Source organism: Rattus norvegicus, chromosome 3 (genome assembly GCF_021556685.1).
Source record: "Rattus norvegicus strain SHRSP/BbbUtx chromosome 3, alternate assembly SHRSP_T2T, whole genome shotgun sequence".
Lineage (NCBI taxonomy): Eukaryota > Metazoa > Chordata > Mammalia > Rodentia > Muridae > Rattus > Rattus norvegicus.
This window is the reverse complement of record NC_141536.1, coordinates 75,723,867-75,743,733: the sequence shown is the minus strand read 5'-3', so window position 1 is coordinate 75,743,733 and position 19,867 is coordinate 75,723,867. Positions and strand designations below refer to the sequence as shown.

At 44.8% G+C, this 19,867-nt stretch overlaps 1 protein-coding gene across 7 annotated transcripts in view; it reads left to right on the top strand.

The window, feature by feature from the left end:
• Ptprj (protein tyrosine phosphatase, receptor type, J) overlaps positions 1-12,162 on the top strand; it is a 155,935-nt gene extending 143,773 nt beyond the window's left edge. For 6 of the 7 annotated variants that reach the window (XR_015682786.1, XR_015682787.1, XR_015682788.1 and 3 more), the window contains 3 exon segments: positions 4,628-4,788; positions 5,422-5,557; positions 8,421-12,162. Coding sequence is in view for 4 of the 7 variants with exons in the window: in NM_001399120.1 (NP_001386049.1) it covers positions 4,628-4,788; positions 5,422-5,557; positions 8,421-8,579 (456 nt within the window). In the remaining 3 variants the exon portion in view is untranslated. 7 annotated transcript variants of the gene reach the window in all.
• Positions 12,163-19,867: the final 7,705 nt, after the last annotated feature.

Sequence of the window (19,867 nt, the reverse complement as noted above, 5' to 3'; positions counted from 1 at the left end):
ATATAGCAAAGTAGTTGCTCACATTATTAAACTAAATGGAGAGAAACTTGAAGCAATCCCACTAAAATCAGGGAGTAGACAAGGCTGCCCACTCTCTCCCTACTTATTCAATATAGTTCTTGAAGTTCTAGCCAGAGCAATCAGACAACAAAAGGAGGTCAAGGGGATACAGATCGGAAAAGAAGAGGTCAAAATATCACTATTTGCAGATGATATGATAGTATATTTAAGTGATCCCAAAAGTTCCACCAGAGAACTACTAAAGCTGATAAACAACTTCAGCAAAGTGGCTGGGTATAAAATTAACTCAAATAAATCAGTAGCCTTCCTCTACACAAAAGAGAAACAAGCCGAGAAAGAAATTAGGGAAACGACACCCTTCATAATAGACCCAAATAATATAAAGTATCTCGGTGTGACTTTAACCAAGCAAGTAAAAGATTTGTACAATAAGAACTTCAAGACTCTGAAGAAAGAAATTGAAGAAGTCCTCAGAAGATGGAAAGATCTCCCATGCTCATGGATTGGCAGGATTAATATAGTAAAAATGGCCATTTTACCCAAAGCGATCTACAGATTCAATGCAATCCCCATCAAAATACCAATCCAATTCTTCAAAGAGTTAGACAGAACAATTTGCAAATTCATCTGGAATAACAAAAAACCCAGGATAGCTAAAACTATCCTCAACAATCAAAGGACTGCAGGGGGAATCACTATCCCTGAACTCAAGCAGTATTACAGAGCAATAGTGATAAAAACTTCATGGGATTGGTACAGAGACAGACAGATAGACCAATGGAACAGAATTGAAGACCCAGAAATGAACCCACACACCTATGGGCACTTGATTTTTGACAAAGGAGCCAAAACCATCCAATGCAAAAAAGATAGCATTTTCAGCAAATGGTGCTGGTTCAACTGGAGGGCAACATGTAGAAGAATGCAGATCGATCCATGCTTATCACCCTGTACAAAGCTTAAGTCCAAGTGGATCAAGGACCTCCACATCAAACCAGACACACTCAAACTAATAGAAGAAAAACTAGGGAAGCATCTGGAACACATGGGCACTGGAAAAAATTTCCTGAACAAAACACCAATGGCTTATGCTCTAAGATCAAGAATCGACAAATGGGATCTCATAAAACTGCAAAGCTTCTGTAAGGCAAAGGACACTGTGGTTAGGACAAAACGGCAACCAACAGATTGGGAAAAGATCTTTACCAATCCTACAACAGATAGAGGCCTTATATCCAAAATATACAAAGAACTCAAGAAGTTAGACCGCAGGGAGACAAATAACCCTATTAAAAAATGGGGTTCAGAGCTAAACAAAGAATTCACAGCTGAGGAATGCCGAATGGCTGAGAAACACATAAAGAAATGTTCAATATCTTTAGTCATAAGGGAAATGCAAATCAAAACAACCCTGAGATTTCACCTCACACCAGTGAGAATGGCTAAGATCAAAAACTCAGATGACAGCAGATGCTGGCGAGGATGTGGAGAAAGAGGAACACTCCTCCATTGTTGGTGGGATTGCAGACTGGTACAACCATTCTGGAAATCAGTCTGGAGGTTCCTCAGAAAATTGGACATTGAACTGCCTGAGGATCCAGCTATACCTCTCTTGGGCATATATCCACAAGATGCCCCAACATATAAAAAAGACAGGTGCTCCACTATGTTCATCGCAACCTTATTTATAATAGCCAGAAGCTGGAAAGAACCCAGATTCCCTTCAACAGAGGAATGGATACAGAAAATGTGGTATATCTACACAATGGAATATTACTCAGCTATCAAAAACAATGACTTTATGAAATTCGTAGGCAAATGGTTGGAACTGGAAAATATCATCCTGAGTGAGGTAACCCAATCACAGAAAAACACACATGGTATGCACTCATTGATAAGTGGCTATTAGCCCAAATGCTTGAATTACCCTAGATGCCTAGAACACATGAAACTCAAGACGGACGATCAAAATGTGAATGCTTCACTCCTTCTTTAAAAGGGGAATAAGAATACCCTTGGCAGGGAATAGAGAGGCAAAGAATAAAACAGACACAGAAGGAACACCCATTCAGAGCCTGCCCCACATGTGGCCCATGCATATACAGCCATCTAATTAGACCAGATGGATGAAGCAAAGAAGTGCAGACTGTCAGGAGCCAGATGTAGATCTCTCCCAAGAGACACAGCCAGAATACAGCAAACACAGAGGCGTATGCCAGCAGCAAACCACTGAATTGAGAATAGGACCCCCGTTGAAGGAATCAGAGAAAGAACTGGAAGAGCTTGAAGGGGCTCGAGACCCCATATGTACAACAATGCCAAGCAACCAGAGCTTCCAGGGACTAAGCCACTACCTAAAGACTATACATGGACTGACCCTGGAGTCTGACCTCATAGGTAGCAATGAATATCCTAGTAAGAGCACCAGTGGAAGGGGAAGCCCTGGGTCCTGGTAAGACTGAACCCCCAGTGAACTTGATTGTTGGGGGGAGGGTGGCAAGGATGGGGAGGGGAACACCCATAGGGTAGGGGAGGGGTGAGGGGGATGTTTTCCCGGAAACCGGGAAAGGGAATAACACTCGAAATGTATATAAGAAATACTCAAATTAATAAAAAAAAAACCATAAAAAAAAAAAAAGTCATGAACCTCTGCCGCTGCCTTAGTGCTGGAATTACAGGTCTGTGTTGCCATGCATTGCTCAGCATTTATGTAACTGTGAGTGATAGAAAAGCTTATATATAGACTTTGTGGTGTTACATTGTAACAGGGACTGTTTGTAAGAGGAAGCTATAGGTGAGATTTAGTATATGAAACACTAATTCTTATCGTGTCTCAAAGACTCTGGGGATGTTTAGCACACACTGACAGGACCACTTACATAAGTAAGGTCAGTCAGTGAGGAACATCTGAAATCTGTCAGGCTTACTTCTGCTGGCTTTTGCCCATTTAACTTGACTGCCTACTACCCCACTTGCTTCTGCCTGGAGCTCACCTTTTGGGCACAGAGCTGGTGAAATAAAGAAAACGCTCTTGTGCTCTCACTGTGTTTGTATTAATGAAGTGCTACAGATTCTAGACTTCATTATTCCCACCAAAGCCTTTTCTTATTTTAGGCTTATATATAGGCTTCCACATGGCATTTTCTAAAATAGTGCTTTATAACTCTGAGATACACGCATACATTTTCCTTTTATAGAAGGGGAACATTACAGATAGAGCTCCATTGCTTTTGATTCCCCACCCCCAGAACCATTCTTGCCTCCTTCCCCCCTGGCCCCTGTTCCTTGCCCTCTGTCCTTTGCCCATCTGCCCCCTGCCCCCTGCCCTTCTTCCCCCCTGACTCTCTGCTCCCTGCCCTTGTGCTCCCTGCCTCCCTGCTCCCTGCCCCTGTGCTCCCTGCCTCCCTGCTCCCTGCCCTTGTGCTCCCTGCCTCCCTGCTCCCTTGCCCCATCAACTCCCTGCTTCCTGTCTCCTGACACCCCTCCCCTATCCTTGCCCTCTGTCCTGCCCACCCCCCTCCTTGCTCCTGCTTCTGAAAAGTTCTACTTTCCACAGTTCCTTTGTATCTCCTCCTCTCTTCCCTACTCCTCATAGCTGACTTCTCAGGAAGCCCTTGTTTATGATGTTAGTTATCGGCAATGCAGCTTCTCAGTATCCTCTTTTCTATTTCTCAAACTTAGTAGTGTAAATCTATTGCTTTTATAATGAATAAAGATAAACATTAGCTTTGGTGACAGAGATGCCCATTGTCCCAGTGATGGAGATGACAGGTACAGACCAATGAGTATAATTAAATCAAGGGCAGGAAGGGACAGGACTAGCTCCAGGGGACAGTGTTTTGGTAATTATAGGCACATGCGTGGTCTAAGGTGGAGTACAAACTGTGTAATTGACTAGTTTTGTCATAACAGTGTCCACTGTCTCCTGCCTGCCAGATGTTAAAGTAGCAGAGTGAGTTTGTATGTGTATATGTGTGCATCGTGTGTGTGTGCGTGTGTACGTGTGTGTGTTATGTTTAGTGTGTGTGCATGTGTGTGTGCTGTATGTAGTGTGTGTTGTGTGTGTGTTTATGTGTAGTTGGGTAGTAGTTCCATATGCATTCTTGAGAGCCTGGGACTTAGCAGGGGGTTCTTGTCCAACAGGTTTAGACCTCCTGACCATCCTTAGGAAATGATTTGGCTTTAAGGGAAGTGCCATTTTCAGGTGGGTTTTAGAATGGGGCTCATGAGGGTCCCAGGAGGAGTAGGGGTGTGGGTGCGGGGCTGTTATTGGCTGGTAGGTGAGAACAGAAGTGATCCAAACTCAAAATTGGGTGTGTTGTCTCCACATAGGGTGGATATTGGGTGTTCATTCCCATTTCCTCTGAGCCTCTGCGCCATCTTTAGTCAGGGAGATGAAGCCCTTCCTTCCTGGGAACATTATGGGGATGTGGTGTTTGGAATCAAATATTCAGTGACTGGAATTTCTGGGGAGCGACTCCTGCCTGGCTGCCTGTTTTCCTTTTTGTGCAGTATGGTTCTCAGGCCTGCTTGATTTCACCCACTGCTGTAATATTGTTAGCTGTCCCGACTCTCTGGATCTTTAACCCATTTTGTTGGCCTCTAGATGCAGAGTAGTGAGAGTCATCCTCTGCGGCAGTTCCATTTCACCTCCTGGCCTGACCATGGTGTTCCTGACACCACCGACCTGCTCATCAACTTTCGGTACCTGGTCCGGGATTACATGAAGCAGATCCCCCCTGAGTCACCAATCCTGGTGCATTGCAGGTATGCACGGTTGGCAGCGTGTGCAGGTGCAACAACTTAAAATGATATTTATGAACACAACCCCCACCAAAGCAATGCCCAAGGGGAAATGCAATAGGCAGTTGGAAATTCAAGGAGGGGGGATTATGGCCTTAGTCCCTGAGCCATGAGACTGTGGAAAGGGGGTGGCAAGCTATACAGCCCAGATAGGGTCTGCTTGTTTTTATATATGAAACCTCACTGGAACCCAGCCACGCCCACCGGCTTACTCATTTGCATTGCTTTCCCACTGCAGTGGCCTGATGGCCTCAGCAGAGGGTATTTGCCATCTGCGCATTTACAGAAAGGGTGTGCCCATGCCTGCAACAGAACAGGGAGAATTTAGCATGAAAGACAAAAGAGTTAATTAGAGCAGAGGCTTCATAAAAAGATGCAACTTCATGTCCTAAGCTATAGGACCCTTTGAGTGGCACGGGGTGTGAGACAGTTAGCAAGATGTTTGCCTGGGATGTTGCCCCGACTCCCTTGAAGCTGCAGTTGAGGAGCAATGTGTTTGCCTCAGAGATTGATAATGAAGATGTGGGTACCAGTGGGGCACTGGGAGATCCGTGGAGAGGGAACTGATGGTGATGTGCTCATTTCTCTGTCTTCCAGTGCTGGGGTTGGAAGGACGGGCACTTTCATTGCTATTGATCGCCTGATCTATCAGATAGAGAACGAGAACACCGTGGATGTGTATGGCATTGTCTACGATCTTCGGATGCACAGGCCTCTGATGGTACAGACAGAGGTGAGGCCACATCTGTGTTGGACGCCTCGCCCTTCCCATCTGTCGGTAAAGGGTCACGCGGCAGCGCATGCCGGACCCTTCTACGTCTTTCATGCTCTTGGCTGTGAACCTCAGTTGTCATTAAATTACCTGATGCAACAGAACCGGTCACACATGCAGATGGTGTCAGGAGTCTTCGTCTTACTGCGTTTGTTTTTTAGAAGACTCTTTAAAGCAGAGGTTATTTATCTTTACTTCATGCATATGGTGTCTTGCCAGCATGTCTGTCTTTGTTTTACATGCACTTGGTGCCCACAGAGGCCAGAAGAAGACGTTGAATCCCCTGGTAATGGAGTTACAGGTAGTTGTGAGGCACCTGAGGTAGTGGGGAGCACACCCAGGTCCTCTGAGAGACCTCTGCAGTGATCCAAACGGCTGAGTGGCTCTCCAGCCCTCGGACTAATCTTTTTAAGACTCTTGGTTTGGTTTCTGGATTTTAAATTTATAAAATTAGGTTTTGAGTTTAATAAATTGATTGTTTATTAAAAATTTATAGGTAGTCTAGTCTTCGTTCTAAGAAGATCTGACCCTGTTTAAGCTAACAGAACAGACTTATCAAACTTGCTTTCATGGTAGGAAATAGCACATTGCCGCTGAGGTGGAAATGCTACTTATGCGCGCCCAGCCTTGCAGAAGCTAAAGAACTGGTTATCAGAGCTACACCAGGATGACTGGGCAGAAAATGTGTGCTCAGGATCTACTGCAGTGTGTGGAAAGCTGTTGGATTTGCCCTTCCTGATGTGTTCCTTGTGAACTTTGAATCTGAGGCTGATTCTTATCAGAGTGTGTCAGGAAGTGGCTTCCAGGGGTGGATATTCCAGGCCAAGATGAGAGCAGAATATTCACGTCTCAGGCTGTTACTCGGTACCAAGTTAGAAACTTAGGACTATGCTGTGTCTGCGTCTAGCAGGGTATGTTAGAGGGCTGGGCACACTGTGTGTTTTGGGTGAGATCCATGATTGTTGGAGAAAGAATGAAGATTTGCGTCCATGTTAGATTTTCATTTTTTTGCTACAGTTTTATAGAACGAGAAGAACAGAAGTCTCATTATCTGTCTGTGGCTTCTTCTCTCATCTCTGTGTGCATGCACGCATGTATGCGTGTGTGTGTGTGTGTGTGTGTGTGTGTGTGTGTGTGTTTGTGTGTTTGTGTCACTCGTGCACAGAGAGAGAGACAGAGAGAGACAGAGAGTCAGAGAGAGACAGAGGGACAGGGAGACAGAGAGGCAGAGAGACAGAGAGACAGAGAGAGAGGATTACTTTTCGACTTTATTCAGTGATGCTGGTTCTCACAAACACAGAACTTGAAAGCACGGCTAGTCTAGCTAGCTGGCTTGATCTGAGGTCACTCTGTCTTCAGAGGCCACACCCACTCAGCGTTTTCACGGTTTGTGGATCTGCTGTTTAGTCCTCCTCTGTGGCCAATGCTTTAACTTCTGATCTACCTCTCCCGATCACTTTTTCATATTTCAAAAATAATATATTAAAAATTACCACTATAGGACTTCACAGAATTTTTTTTTTCCCCTAACCCAACTTCTTAGGCTCTAGGACCTAGAGGAAGGCCTTAATTACCTTTAGTATGTGTAGTGGTTTGGAGTCCCCACCTCCCCAGGCTAATATGTTTAGTCACCAGGCAGTGGCGCTTCTTTGAAAGGTCGTAGACCTTCAGGGAGCAGAGCCTTGCTGGAAGAAGTGGATCCCTATGGGTGGGCCTTAAGGTTTCATACCCGGGTTCCATTTCCTGTCTGCCCTCTGCTTCCTGACTGTAGATGCAGTGTGACCAGCTGCCCGAGGCTCCTGCCACCATCTCTTTTCAGCTGTGGTGGGCCCTGTCTGTTTTGCTGTGAGCCAAAAGAAGCCCCTCTTCCCTTAAGTTCCTTCTTGTGTTTGGTCAGAGCAGCAAGAGATGGAACTTGCCCAGCAGGTGGCGCTATAGAACCATTTGAGTTTGCGCATGCGTACGTGTATAGACTAGTTTGAAAAGAGTGGATGCTTGTTCATGAGGTTTTCTTTTATGGCACCTAGTGTCTTTCTGCATCAGCACGTGCTTCCTCTATTTAAACAGCGACCTGCAGATTCTGATGCTCTTGTATTAGTTACTTTTTTGAAAAAAGCAATTGCTGTGCGGAAGTTTATTTTGCCTCATAGTTTGGGGTACAGTCCGACACAGTGTACCAGTGTCTCTAACTGTGGCAGCAGGATGACGCTGGTCACATTTTGTCTGCAGTAAGGCCATAGAAAGGTGACTGTTGGTGCTCAACCCCCTTCCCTCTCACTTGCCGCAAACCTCAGCCCCTTGTTCAGGAGGGACGGCAGTCCCTCATCAGCTGACCTTCTCCTGAAATGACCTCCTAACTCACCCAGAGGAGTGTCTCCTAGGTGATTCTCAATTTCATCCAGGGGACAACAAGGATTAGTTATCAAGCTTCCCTGAAGCGTGGTCCCCACTCAGGTTCACCTGATATCTTTTAACCCTTTTCATCTTTAGAGAATCTTTCTGGCTTCCTCGCACTCCACACTGACCCACCGTATCTATGCTCTATTTCCTCTGCAACTCCATCTCACTCTCTCCAAGGTTTCCTCGATCAGGAAAAGTGAGGGCGCCCCCTCCGGATAAGCATCACTGGTAATGAAGGCTGCGTTACGTGGTTTTGGATTTCACTAGGATGTTCTTAGATCACTGCGTCTTAATTTGGATGCGTTTGCTGTTGGACTGGTGGGGTTTGGGGGGTGACATGGTGATTATTTGTCTAAACATCATCTCGTGTTCTCATTCCAGGGGCTGGTGCTTATTCTTCTCTCTCACTTTCTTTTGTCACCAGGACCAGTATGTTTTCCTCAATCAGTGTGTGTTGGATATTATCAGAGCCCAGAAAGACTCAAAAGTTGACCTCATCTATCAGAACACAACCGCAATGACAATCTATGAAAACCTCGAGCCAGTGAGCATGTTTGGAAAGACTAATGGTTACATCGCCTAGTTCCAAAGCAAACCCTTCTGAAGCTAACCAGACCGTCACACCCACAGTGAAGGAGAACGCCCTGACGGGGACATGTTTTATGTGTCTCATTTCTCAATTCTTTGTTCTGTTCTGTTAGAACTACTTGGAGGGCATGGGGCTGTGCATGTAAAACATGGCAGATAGGCAGTTGGGGCTCTCAGGGGCTGTGGGCAGGTGGTGTGTAAATCAGCTGCATTCCTGATTACCAATGGGATGGGTTCGCTTTCTGTTTTTCTTTCCTTGAGAATTGTGGAAAACCAGGAAAAGTGAGCTATGTTTTTGTTTTCCAAGCAGGTTTGTTCTCCTCTCTTTCTATTCCTCCCCCTTCTCTCTCTCCCTCCCCTGCCTCTCTCTGTTTTTTTTTTTTTTTAAGACTTTTATATGATTCACATGCTAAAGCCAGGATTATGTTGGGTTGGATATATTTTAAGTATCAGAGGTCTATTTTTACCTACTGTATCTCGGAATCTAGCCGATGGAAAAGCATGGCTGTGGGTGTTTCTCATGCAGGGAGGGGCACCCGGTGCCTCTTCTGCGTGGGTTTCTATTTGAACATGTGCCTTTTCTGAATTATGCTTCCACGGGCAAAACTCAGTAGATATCTCTATTTTTATATTGAATCTCAGAATTGGAATATACAGAATATTTAAACAGTAGCTTAGTATCAGAGGTTCGCCTCCTCAGTAACATTCCTGTCCCATCCCATTAGAGGAGGCTTTCTCTGCGGCCCGCCCTTGACACACATTTGTGCTCCATGTTCCTTTTCCTTCCTTTCTTTTTTTTTTTCTCCCCTCCCAGTTTTCGCCAAAGAACTTCTGTTGGTGAGATTTTCATCCCATTGGTTGGGTGAGAATAGAAGTTTAAAATATCACCATGAGACTCTCTGTGGGTGGGAGTGGGGAGGAACAGAGGAATCAACATACCATGGTGTGTGCACCCCTTTTCATCCCGTCTCCTATGTTCTCTCATTTCTGTCTTTGGTAAGAAGGATTTTTTTAAAGGTGCAATATGTGACGTAGTGGTTCACGATGCTCTGGGTTCTTAGTAATGTTTTACTCAGGTTGTCATTTATGTGTGTATGTGTGTGTGTGTGTGTGTGTGTGTGTGTGTATGTATGTATGTGTGTTTTATAGCGTGGTGATCTGTGAACATTTCAGTGTGAACTCAGATTAACCCCTTTCCCCCCAAAGTCCACTGGCTTTAGTCTCTCTGCAGTGACACACATCAGTATCTACTGTATATATAAATACTAAACTCTTACACACCAGTCATTCCTATGAATTGAGGTGTACAAAGTTTGATTTGTATCAAAGATGTAATTATTATTTTTAAAACCTCTTTCACTACACTGCTGCTGTAATTACTTTGAATTTTTAAAGAAAAATGTAGATTTTTTTTGTTTTGTTTTTGGCTTCAGGTGTGTATTCACCAAGAGTTTCAGAATTTATGTGGTTTTATTTTATTGGTACATAATCTGCAAACTTCTCAAGGCATTAACATGACAAGATTTGTATCTCTTATTTTTATCTTGTGGCTCAGGTTATATTTGAAGAAGTTTCAAGTTTATTTTCTAGTAGGCAGTGAAGTATACATAAGGTCAATGAAGGAATCACCAGGTCCCTGGAGTCCTGTGGCTGTTTTCCACAGTTACACATCCTGCTGTATGTTTGGGACCATGGGTATTGTGTTGAAGATGAGGGCAGGGGTCTTCTCCGAGGACCTGGCCACTGTGAGCCCTGGGGTAACCTGTCCTCTGATGTTCTGCACTCTGTTCCTCGAGTCACCGGCACTTTGATGGCTGACTGGACCTGATCATGAGTGTTTGTAGGGTTAGAGAGGCTGAACCATGATGTACTGAAAGCCCTCGCTGTGGTTCAGCACTGTAGTGTGCGATTCTTGCTGTGACCCAGCGCTGCTGTAGCACTGTTGCTGCCGTGGCTCGGCGCTGGGGCACAACCCCTTTCCCTTTGCGGTACTGAAAGGATTGAAAGAAGAGGTCATGGCGCTGTCATGCTCTGGGGGAGAATTTTACTTCTCACATGGAAACTGCACTTTTTGCTAAATCCTTTGCATTTTGATGTTCACTTAGTGTCCAGCCCTTTAGGATGGGCTGGCCAGGGTAGGTTGGCCCCCTGGACTCAACTTCACTGGGGAACTTGACGCTGCAGTTGTGAATCAGGGAAGCCATGCTGTCTCCAGGTATGGGGTGAAGCTGAACATGGGCTCATTATTTCCAAATGCCCTGTCTGGTCTGCTCACTAGGATGTGCTGACTTTGGGCACTATACAGAGGGGCCTGTTCTGGCAGTAGTTCTGTGCACCGCCTATACACCTCAGTCTGTCAGGAACGGTTGTAGTGGGTGGTAAGGGGTCCAATCCCACGCAGCGCCTATGCCCTGCCTCTGCTGCCATGGAAAGTGCGAGGAAAGGACCCGCCCCTAAAACAGCCCTGTAGAAGATTAGAGTCCCTCAAAAAAAAAAGCAACAGAATCATGAACACATCATATACAATTGCAAAACACAGAAACCTTCTCCACTCCTACCTGTATGGGTCTAGAAAGTCATTAGGCATCAGCCCCAGCAAGCCATTCCCAGTCCCAAGAGGAAGGCTAGTGACAGGTCTGGAGTTCCAAATGGGCAGGTCACAAGAAGCTCACCATGCCATTCTACATCCGGAGGAGGACTGCGTGGTGGAGTTTGCATAGCAAAGCCATTGGAAAGGGAAAATTGACAACAGAGGGTAAGGTTGGGCAGAGAGAGGGGGAAGGTCCTTCTCACTGTTTGCCCCAAGCCCTCAGTGGAACTGTGAATGAAAGTTGGAGGAGTCTGGTGAAATCGGAATGATGGAACTCCCTGCTCAGATCCGATGGCAGCACCGAGAAAAGCAGCCAGTGTGGGGTGTGGTCAGTGAAAGGGCTACAGACTGGTGGCCAACTGCTTTGAAGGACTTAGGCCATTGACTGATGACTTCTAAGGAGAAAGGTTTTTCCACCAGAGCTGAATCTAGCAACAATTGGCACCACTGGGTGTCTGTTCTCTGAGGCCATTTTGCCATCTCCAGGCAGACTTTGGCACAATGGACCTGCTGGCTTTGTGCTTTGTGAAGTTGGAGGCTCTGGGGGGTGGGAGTGGGGAGGAGTGGGGGAGGGTCAACTATGCAGTTGGTTCATTCATACTTGTTTTCTGGGATGGAGAAGCCTGGGTTTTTTGTTTGTTTGTTTGTTTTTTTGCAATGCTTGATTGCGGCTTGTTGAGCTAAACAAGCCTGGAGACTGAAGCTGATTCACCTCAAAACAAAGTTGGAATTCTGCATTTTCCAGATTGCTGTGTAGCAACTGTGTATTCAACACCTGTAGCTTTTTCTCCCTGGGGCACAGAATAGAAGTTGATGTGGACTCTAAACTGTACTTTTCTTGTAACTATTTTGGAATGATGCACATTTCTAATGTCTGTTGTACTTGTACAGAGTATTGATGTAGGTTGCTTTTTTTTTTAAAGGAAAAATGGCCTGAAAAACTTTTTTTAAAGACTTACAAATACCAAATATAAAATATGTCAACACATTGTGTCTTTGATTCTTCCTTCTTTCCCTCCTCCCTTACTTTTCATCTGTACCATTTACGGTGTACTTCACTGGCTTGCTCTATTCAACCAGAGAATCCCTAACAAGATCATGTTTCCACTGGAATTTTCCTTATCTCTTTTTTGTGGTTACTGTTTCAGATACCATATACTGGGTGGTTTAAGCTAAAAGAATTATATTTTAATAGTCTGGAAGCTGGAGATCTGAGATCAAGAGGTGGTAGGGACTCCCTCCTAGAACAGCCTTCTCCCTGTCCACATATGGCCTTTCCTTTATGTAGGTTTGAGGATCCTAGCGATACTGATTATGGCCTTATGCGTAGCATCTCATTGTACCTTAATTACTACTGAGATCCCTTCACCAAGTAGAGTCACATTCTGAGGTATGAGAGGCTTATACTTCAAGACATGGCTTGCATGAGTGTTTAGGGCTAATGGTGTGGTTCTCAGTTTGGTAGAGAGGTTATCTCACCTTAGGAAGTTCCCAGAATTTTTTTTTTTTTGTTTCTTTTTTTTTTTTTTATTAACTTGAGTATTTCTTATATACATTTCGAGTGTTATTCCCTTTCCCGGTTTCCGGGCAAACATCCCCCTCCCCCCTCCCCTTCCTCATGGGTGTTCCCCTCCCAACCCTCCCCCCATTGCCGCCCTCCCCCCATAGACTAGTTCACTGGGGGTTCAGTCTTAGCAGGACCCAGGGCTTCCCCTTCCACTGGTGCTCTTACTAGGATATTCATTGCTACCTATGGGGTCAGAGTCCAAGGTCAGTCCATGTATAGTCTTTAGGTAGTGGCTTACCCTGGAAGCTCTGATTGCTTGGCATTGTTGTACTTTTGGGGTCTCGAGCCCCTTCAAGCTCTTCCAGTTCTTTCTCTGATTCCTTCAATAGGGGACCTATTCTCAGTTCAGTGGTTTGCTGCTGGCATTCGCCTCTGTATTTGCTGTATTCTGGCTGTGTCTCTCAGGAGAGATCTACATCCGGCTCCTGTCGGTCTGCACTTCTTTGCTTCATCCATCTTGTCTAATTGGGTGGCTGTATATGTATGGGCCACATGTGGGGCAGGCTCTGAATGGGTGTTCCTTCAGTCTCTGTTTTAATCTTTGCCTCTCCCTTCCCTGTCAAGGGTATTCTTTTTCCTCATTTAAAGAAGGAGTGAAGCATTCACATTTTGATCATCCGTTTTGAGTTTCGTTTGTTCGAGGGATCTAGGGTAATTCAAGCATTTGGGCTAATAGCCACTTATCAATGAGTGCATACCATGTATGTCTTTCTGTGATTGGGTTAGCTCACTCAGGATGATATTTTCCAGTTCCAACCATTTGCCTACGAATTTCATAAACTCGTTGTTTTTGATAGCTGAGTAATATTCCATTGTGTAGATGTACCACATTTTCTGTATCCATTCCTCTGTTGAGGGGCATCTGGGTTCTTTCCAGTTTCTGGCTATTATAAATAAGGCTGCGATGAACATAGTGGAGCACGTGTCTCTTTTATATGTTGAGGCATCTTTTGGGTATATGCCCAAGAGAGGTATAGCTGGATCCTCAGGCAGTTCAATGTCCAATTTTCTGAGGAACCTCCAGACTGATTTCCAGAATGGTTTTACCAGTCTGCAATCCCACCAACAATGGAGGAGTGTTCCTCTTTCTCCACATCCTCGCCAGCATCTGCTGTCACCTGAGTTTTTGATCTTAGCCATTCTCACTGGTGTGAGGTGAAATCTCAGGGTTGTTTTGATTTGCATTTCCCTTATGACTAAAGATGTTGAACATTTCTTTAGGTGTTTCTCGGCCATTCGGCATTCCTCAGCTGTGAATTCTTTGTTTAGCTCTGAACCCCATTTTTTAATAGGGTTATTTGTTTCCCTGCGGTCTAACTTCTTGAGTTCTTTGTATATTTTGGATATAAGGCCTCTATCTGTTGTAGGATTGGTAAAGATCTTTTCCCAATCTGTTGGTTGCCGTTTTGTCCTAACCACAGTGTCCTTTGCCTTACAGAAGCTTTGCAGTTTTATGAGATCCCATTTGTCGATTCTTGATCTTAGAGCATAAGCCATTGGTGTTTTGTTCAGGAAATTTTTTCCAGTGCCCATGTGTTCCAGATGCTTCCCTAGTTTTTCTTCTATTAGTTTGAGTGTGTCTGGTTTGATGTGGAGGTCCTTGATCCACTTGGACTTAAGCTTTGTACAGGGTGATAAGCATGGATCGATCTGCATTCTTCTACATGTTGCCCTCCAGTTGAACCAGCACCATTTGCTGAAAATGCTATCTTTTTTCCATTGGATGGTTTTGGCTCCTTTGTCAAAAATCAAGTGACCATAGGTGTGTGGGTTCATTTGTTCCCAGAATTTTTTAGAGGATCTTTTGTCGAGGTTTCTAGAGAATCTCAAAATTGTTGGGATACTGTGACAATTTGATAGATCGGTGGTTCTCAACCTTCCTAACGCTGCGATCATCCCTTAATACATTTCCTCATGCTGTGGTGACCATCCCCTAACTATAAAATTATTTATGCTGCTACTTCATAACTTTAATTTTCCTACTGTTATGAATCTGTGTTTTCTTAGGCGAACCCCGTGAAAAGGTTATTTGATCCCTCCAAGGGGGTTGTGACCCACAGATTGAGAGCTACTGTGGTAATACTTTAATTTCGTCCTTTGTGTATCTTGATACGAAATGGTTTTGGGGGTTGAGCTAGTGCTTCATGTAACCCAGGCTTCTAATCCTCCTGCCTCTGCTTTCTGAGTTCTGGGAATAAGAATGGGTATTATTCCCAGCACATTGTTTTGAGTTGTGGGAAATAAAATTTCCATGTAATTTCTTCTAGTATATCTTAGTTGACTGACTCAAGGGCTACTTTTGTTTGTCACTTTTCTGATTAGGCAAGAAAGCACAAACTGGGGACAGCTGATAATTAATATAGGAGGCCGTTCTAGGAGGGAGTCCCTCCCAACAGGTTTGTTCTCTGTGTCATGGCAGAAAGTATGTTCCTTTGGATGTACTGGACGTGCACGGTACGGGAGGGATACCAGTCCAGACATGGAACAGTTAGGACGCTTCTAACCTTTCCCTTGCACTCAGCATTAGGTGGCAGAGAGCTGAAGTTTGAAGAGAGAGAGGAAAGGCATGGGTTGACATCTTGCTAAAGCCCATCAAGTTTAGGCTCAGGTTCCTGATTGGGAGCCCTCCCCTGTGGGTTTGGCCCCTGATCCATCAGGTCATTACACCTACTATCCTGCCTCTGTCCCTGGTAGTCACCTGAGGGTAGTTTTGGAGTATTAGTTACTTTTCTCAGTGTCATGGCAAAAGTACCTGACCAGAAGCAACTCGAGCAGAGGAACAGTTCGAGGGGTTTCGGCAGTGGGAGAGGCCGCTGGTTATATCTCACCTGTTGTCTGGAAGCAAAACACGAGCAGGAAATAGGGTCAGTTTATAGGCCATCCTTCGCACTTCCTCCCAAAGGTTACAGCTTAACTACATGTGCCATTTCCTGGGGACCAAGTGTTCAAACACAGGAGCTATGGGAGACATTTCGCCACAGTATTCAGTAAGAAGATAGAAGATGACAAGCCTTTGACACATATGAGTATCATTAAAATTTGATATGTTAATACACTGAGATAGGACACAGTGACAGCTATTCAATCTCAGTTATGTCTGTTATGGCAGTGAGTTGTACATATGTGGACAAACCAGACATCTGTCTGCATGGAACTGGAGGACCTTAGGGAGAGACAGGAAATTAGAGGGAATTAGCATGTATATACTGACACGCTGTGGGTAGAACAAGTCAGCCTTGCATCGATGTATCAATGGGTGAGAAAGGGTTGAAGAGAAGATGTGGTGTATGCTGAGTGGGAGGCAGGAGGCAATTTGGCAGTTTGAGGAGTAGTTGGTAGACCAAGCTTCCTGTAGATTAGTTGGTGAGGAAGCAAGGTTTAGCCATGGCAAGGAGATGGGGTGTTGGTCTGTGAGCAGTGGAAGCCATCAGAGTTTCACAGTGGATGGTGGTATGTTTGTGTCAGTCACTGGGTGGACAGTTACAGAGGGAGACTGTCTTGGTCTGATTTAGCAAGGGTTTAGGAATAAATATCAGAGCCTTAGCAAGTGTCATGATGTGTATGTGTGTCCCCATGTTCATACATTGAAAGTATTCGGAGTGGGGGCTTTTGGGAGGTGATTCTGTCTGGATGGTAGAGTTACATAGCAAGTTCGGGTTGCCTGAGACCATCTTTTAAAAAGAAATCCAGTTAACAGCATTTATAGAAGAAAACTGTAACATATTTTTAAAAATGTGTTAGTCTTGCTTTACAGAGTTCCTTGAGTGTGGCTATGTTGCTTCATCCACATCTGAATGGTTTTGGATGCTGGGTTCAAAGCTGGAAAACTGAAGGAAATAGTTTTTGGTTCTGGCTGGTGCTGGTCTGCTAGGGTCCAGGGCCTTGTTGACATCTGGGGACATGAAAGTAAGGGAGGACAGATGTTTAGGTTTCTCTAGCAGAAGTTATGACAGCTGTCATATCCCCTTGAACTCACAGGTATTTTTAGGACTGAATTTAGATCTCTGAGGCCTCTTGGAAAACAGGTCTAGACTTTTATGGTAGCTGTTGACCAGGAAAATTTCCTGACTTTTACATATAAATTGTCTAGTTGAGGGCCGCAGTTTTAGATGTTGCCACTAGATGGAGCTAGAGCACTGGGATGAAGACGCAATAGGGCAGTGTAAGGCAAGAGAGGACCCAGTAAAAGAAACTTGTTCACATCTGAGAAACCCACAAGTCAACAAGCCCGCTTATTACATAGTATGTTCACGGCAACAACAACAGCAGCAGCAACAACAACAACAAAAGGGAAAATAAATAAACAATCTTACAACACTGATTTTACTTCTTTAATATTCACCCACACCCCGAGAGTCCCTTCTCACACTATGACAAAATTATTTGTGACCTACTGAATGGTGATGGTGTCTCAAGTCTGGGATCTGAAGCCTAGAGGGCCTAGGTATGTGGTCCTGCGGTAGCTGGGGTCTGCGTTGATGTCTGGGATCTGTGTTTCCATCAAAGTTCATGTGGATGTCCATGGTATAGGATGCCTCCAAGAGCCTTGCCTGGGTCTGTGATTCTATTGCAGCTGGGGGCCCTGTCACTAGAAACCGTGTGGAGGCCTTGATCTGTGTTCCTGCTGACCGTGACATCATCCTGCTGTGCTGTTGATGACTGCAGATGCACAGTTGAGAGAGAGGGACATGGAAGGTTTCTGTGACAACCCTTATCTCCTACGCACTCCGATGCCGCCCCCCCCACCTGCGGCCAATCCCCCCCCCCCCCCCCCCCAGGGAACATCCGAGACAGGAAGCCATCGAAGAAAACTCTTAACAAGTGTGATGGGAATGCTGAAGTGTAGCTGTCCAGAATTGATGGCTGTAGCAGGGTGCTCGAGGGGGAGGACTCAGTTCTGTTTAGGGGACAGGCCAAAGAGAGTTTGACCATGCTCCAGCGAGTGTATGGATAACACATATTGGTCTTTTTTGTTATTTTTCTAATTCACTTTAAATTTTCATTCTTATTTTTATTTTTGGAGGGAGATCACAAGGGTGGGAGGGTGGACATGCAAGGACTGCAGAGTGAGTTTGATGGGGTGCATGGTGTGAAATTCCCAGAGCATCAGTGAAAAACATTATGTTAAACAAAACCAACCAGCCAAAGAAAAAAAACCTGCAGGCTATTCCTCCAACCTCAATTTGTTGTTTGTGTCCTGAGCAACCCTAGGAAAGGCCCATGTGGTGGTGAACTTGAGTCTCTTTCCTCAGCCACATAGCGACTAGCCTTTTTTTTTTTTTTCATCTTTATTAACTTGGGTATTTCTTATTTACATTTCAATTGTTATTCCCTTTCCCGGTTTCTGGGCCAACATCCCCCTAGCCCCTCCCCTTCCCCTTCTATATGGGTGTTCCCCTCCCCATCCTCCCCCCATTACCGCCCTCCCCTCAACAATCACGTTTACTGGGGGTTCAGTCTTAGCAGGACCCAGGGCTTCCCCTTCCACTGGTGCTCTTACTAGGCTATTCATTGCTACCTATGAGGTTGGAGCCCAGGGTCAGTCCATGTATAGTCTTTGGGTAGTGGCTTAGTCCCTGGAAGCTCTGGTTGGTTGGTATTGTTGTTCATATGGGGTCTCAAGCCCCTTTAAGCTCTTTCAGTCCTTTCTCTGATTCCTTCAACAGGGGTCCTATTCTCAGTTCAGTGGTTTGCTGCTGGCATACGCCTATGTATTTGCTGTATTCTGGCTGTGTCTCTCAGGAGCGATCTACATCCGGCTCCTGTCGGCCTGCACTTCTTTGCTTCATCCATCTTATTTAGTTTGGTGGCTGTATATGTATGGGCCACATGTGGGGCAGGCTCTGAATGGGCGTTCCTTCAGCTTCTGTTCTAAACTTTGCCTCCCTATTCCCTCCCAAGGGTATTCTGCGACTAGCCTTTCACAAGTGGTTTCTTTAACTCTTTGTTGTGTTTGGGTGCCAGAAGCAGGGGAATCTAGCTTGACCATGGCCTCATCTAAGACCTTCACAGAGGACCACTGACCCAGGTTCTCCTGATGTGTCTGAAAGGCTGTTGCTGTCTCACACAGCTGTGTTTGGAGTCATTTGTTACACAGTTGCTCTGATAGAATACCTGGACAAAAGCAACCCAGGGGAGAAAGGTTTCTTTATTTCGTTGCTCACAATTCTAGGGTACAGTCCATTTTGTCAGGGTAATAAGAGGTAGGAACTTGAGGGAGCTGGACTCCTATATCCATAGTCAAAAGCAAAGAGCAATGAATTACTGTTTTGCATGCTAGTGCTCAGCCTGCGTTCCTTCATCATACACAAGACTCCTTGCCTAGGGAATGGCACCACCCACATTGGATGAGTCTTCCTGCTTCAAATGACACAATCTATGAACACGCCCAGAGCCCATCTCCCAGTGTTTTGTTTTTTTTTTTTTTGTTTTTTGTTTTTGTTTTTGGAGCTGGGGACGGAACCCAGGGCCTTGCGCTTGCTAGGCAAGTGCTCTACCACTGAGCCAAATCCCCAACTCCCAGTGTTAAACTAAGCACTGCATACAGCAAGGGATACATAAAGTAAACTAATAAACACCACCAGTTTTTTCCTTGAAAAACTGAATAGTCATACCTCTTTTGAAGATTATTATACATTTTGAATAAAATTTCTACTGAAGCAAGATAAATATAGAAAAATGCACCATTACAGATTGGTAGGTTAAAGAGATTTTAAAAACATGTGCTCATGTAACCAGAATCTAAATCTAGAGACAGATCTAGAGACAGACATGATATATACCCTGTGGTATGCAGGTGTCTGCACACACACACACACACACACACACACACACACACACACACACACACGCAATAAAAAACCCAGGAAATATAAATTGCTTGTTTGAGGAATCCACACTCTGTCACAAACACAGTGGGTTTGAAGAATTTTTGAGGAAACCGGAACTTCGTGTTCATACTGTAAGGCCTTTATGAAGGTACAATCAGCAGTTTTTAGATTTGACAAATTATGAATTAGTTTTAGTAACAAAATGGAAACATTTAACTAGTGTTTGACCTGAAAACCCAAAAATATTTCACGTGGGTGGCAATCCATGGTTCAGATTAATCGTGTCTTGGGTAGAA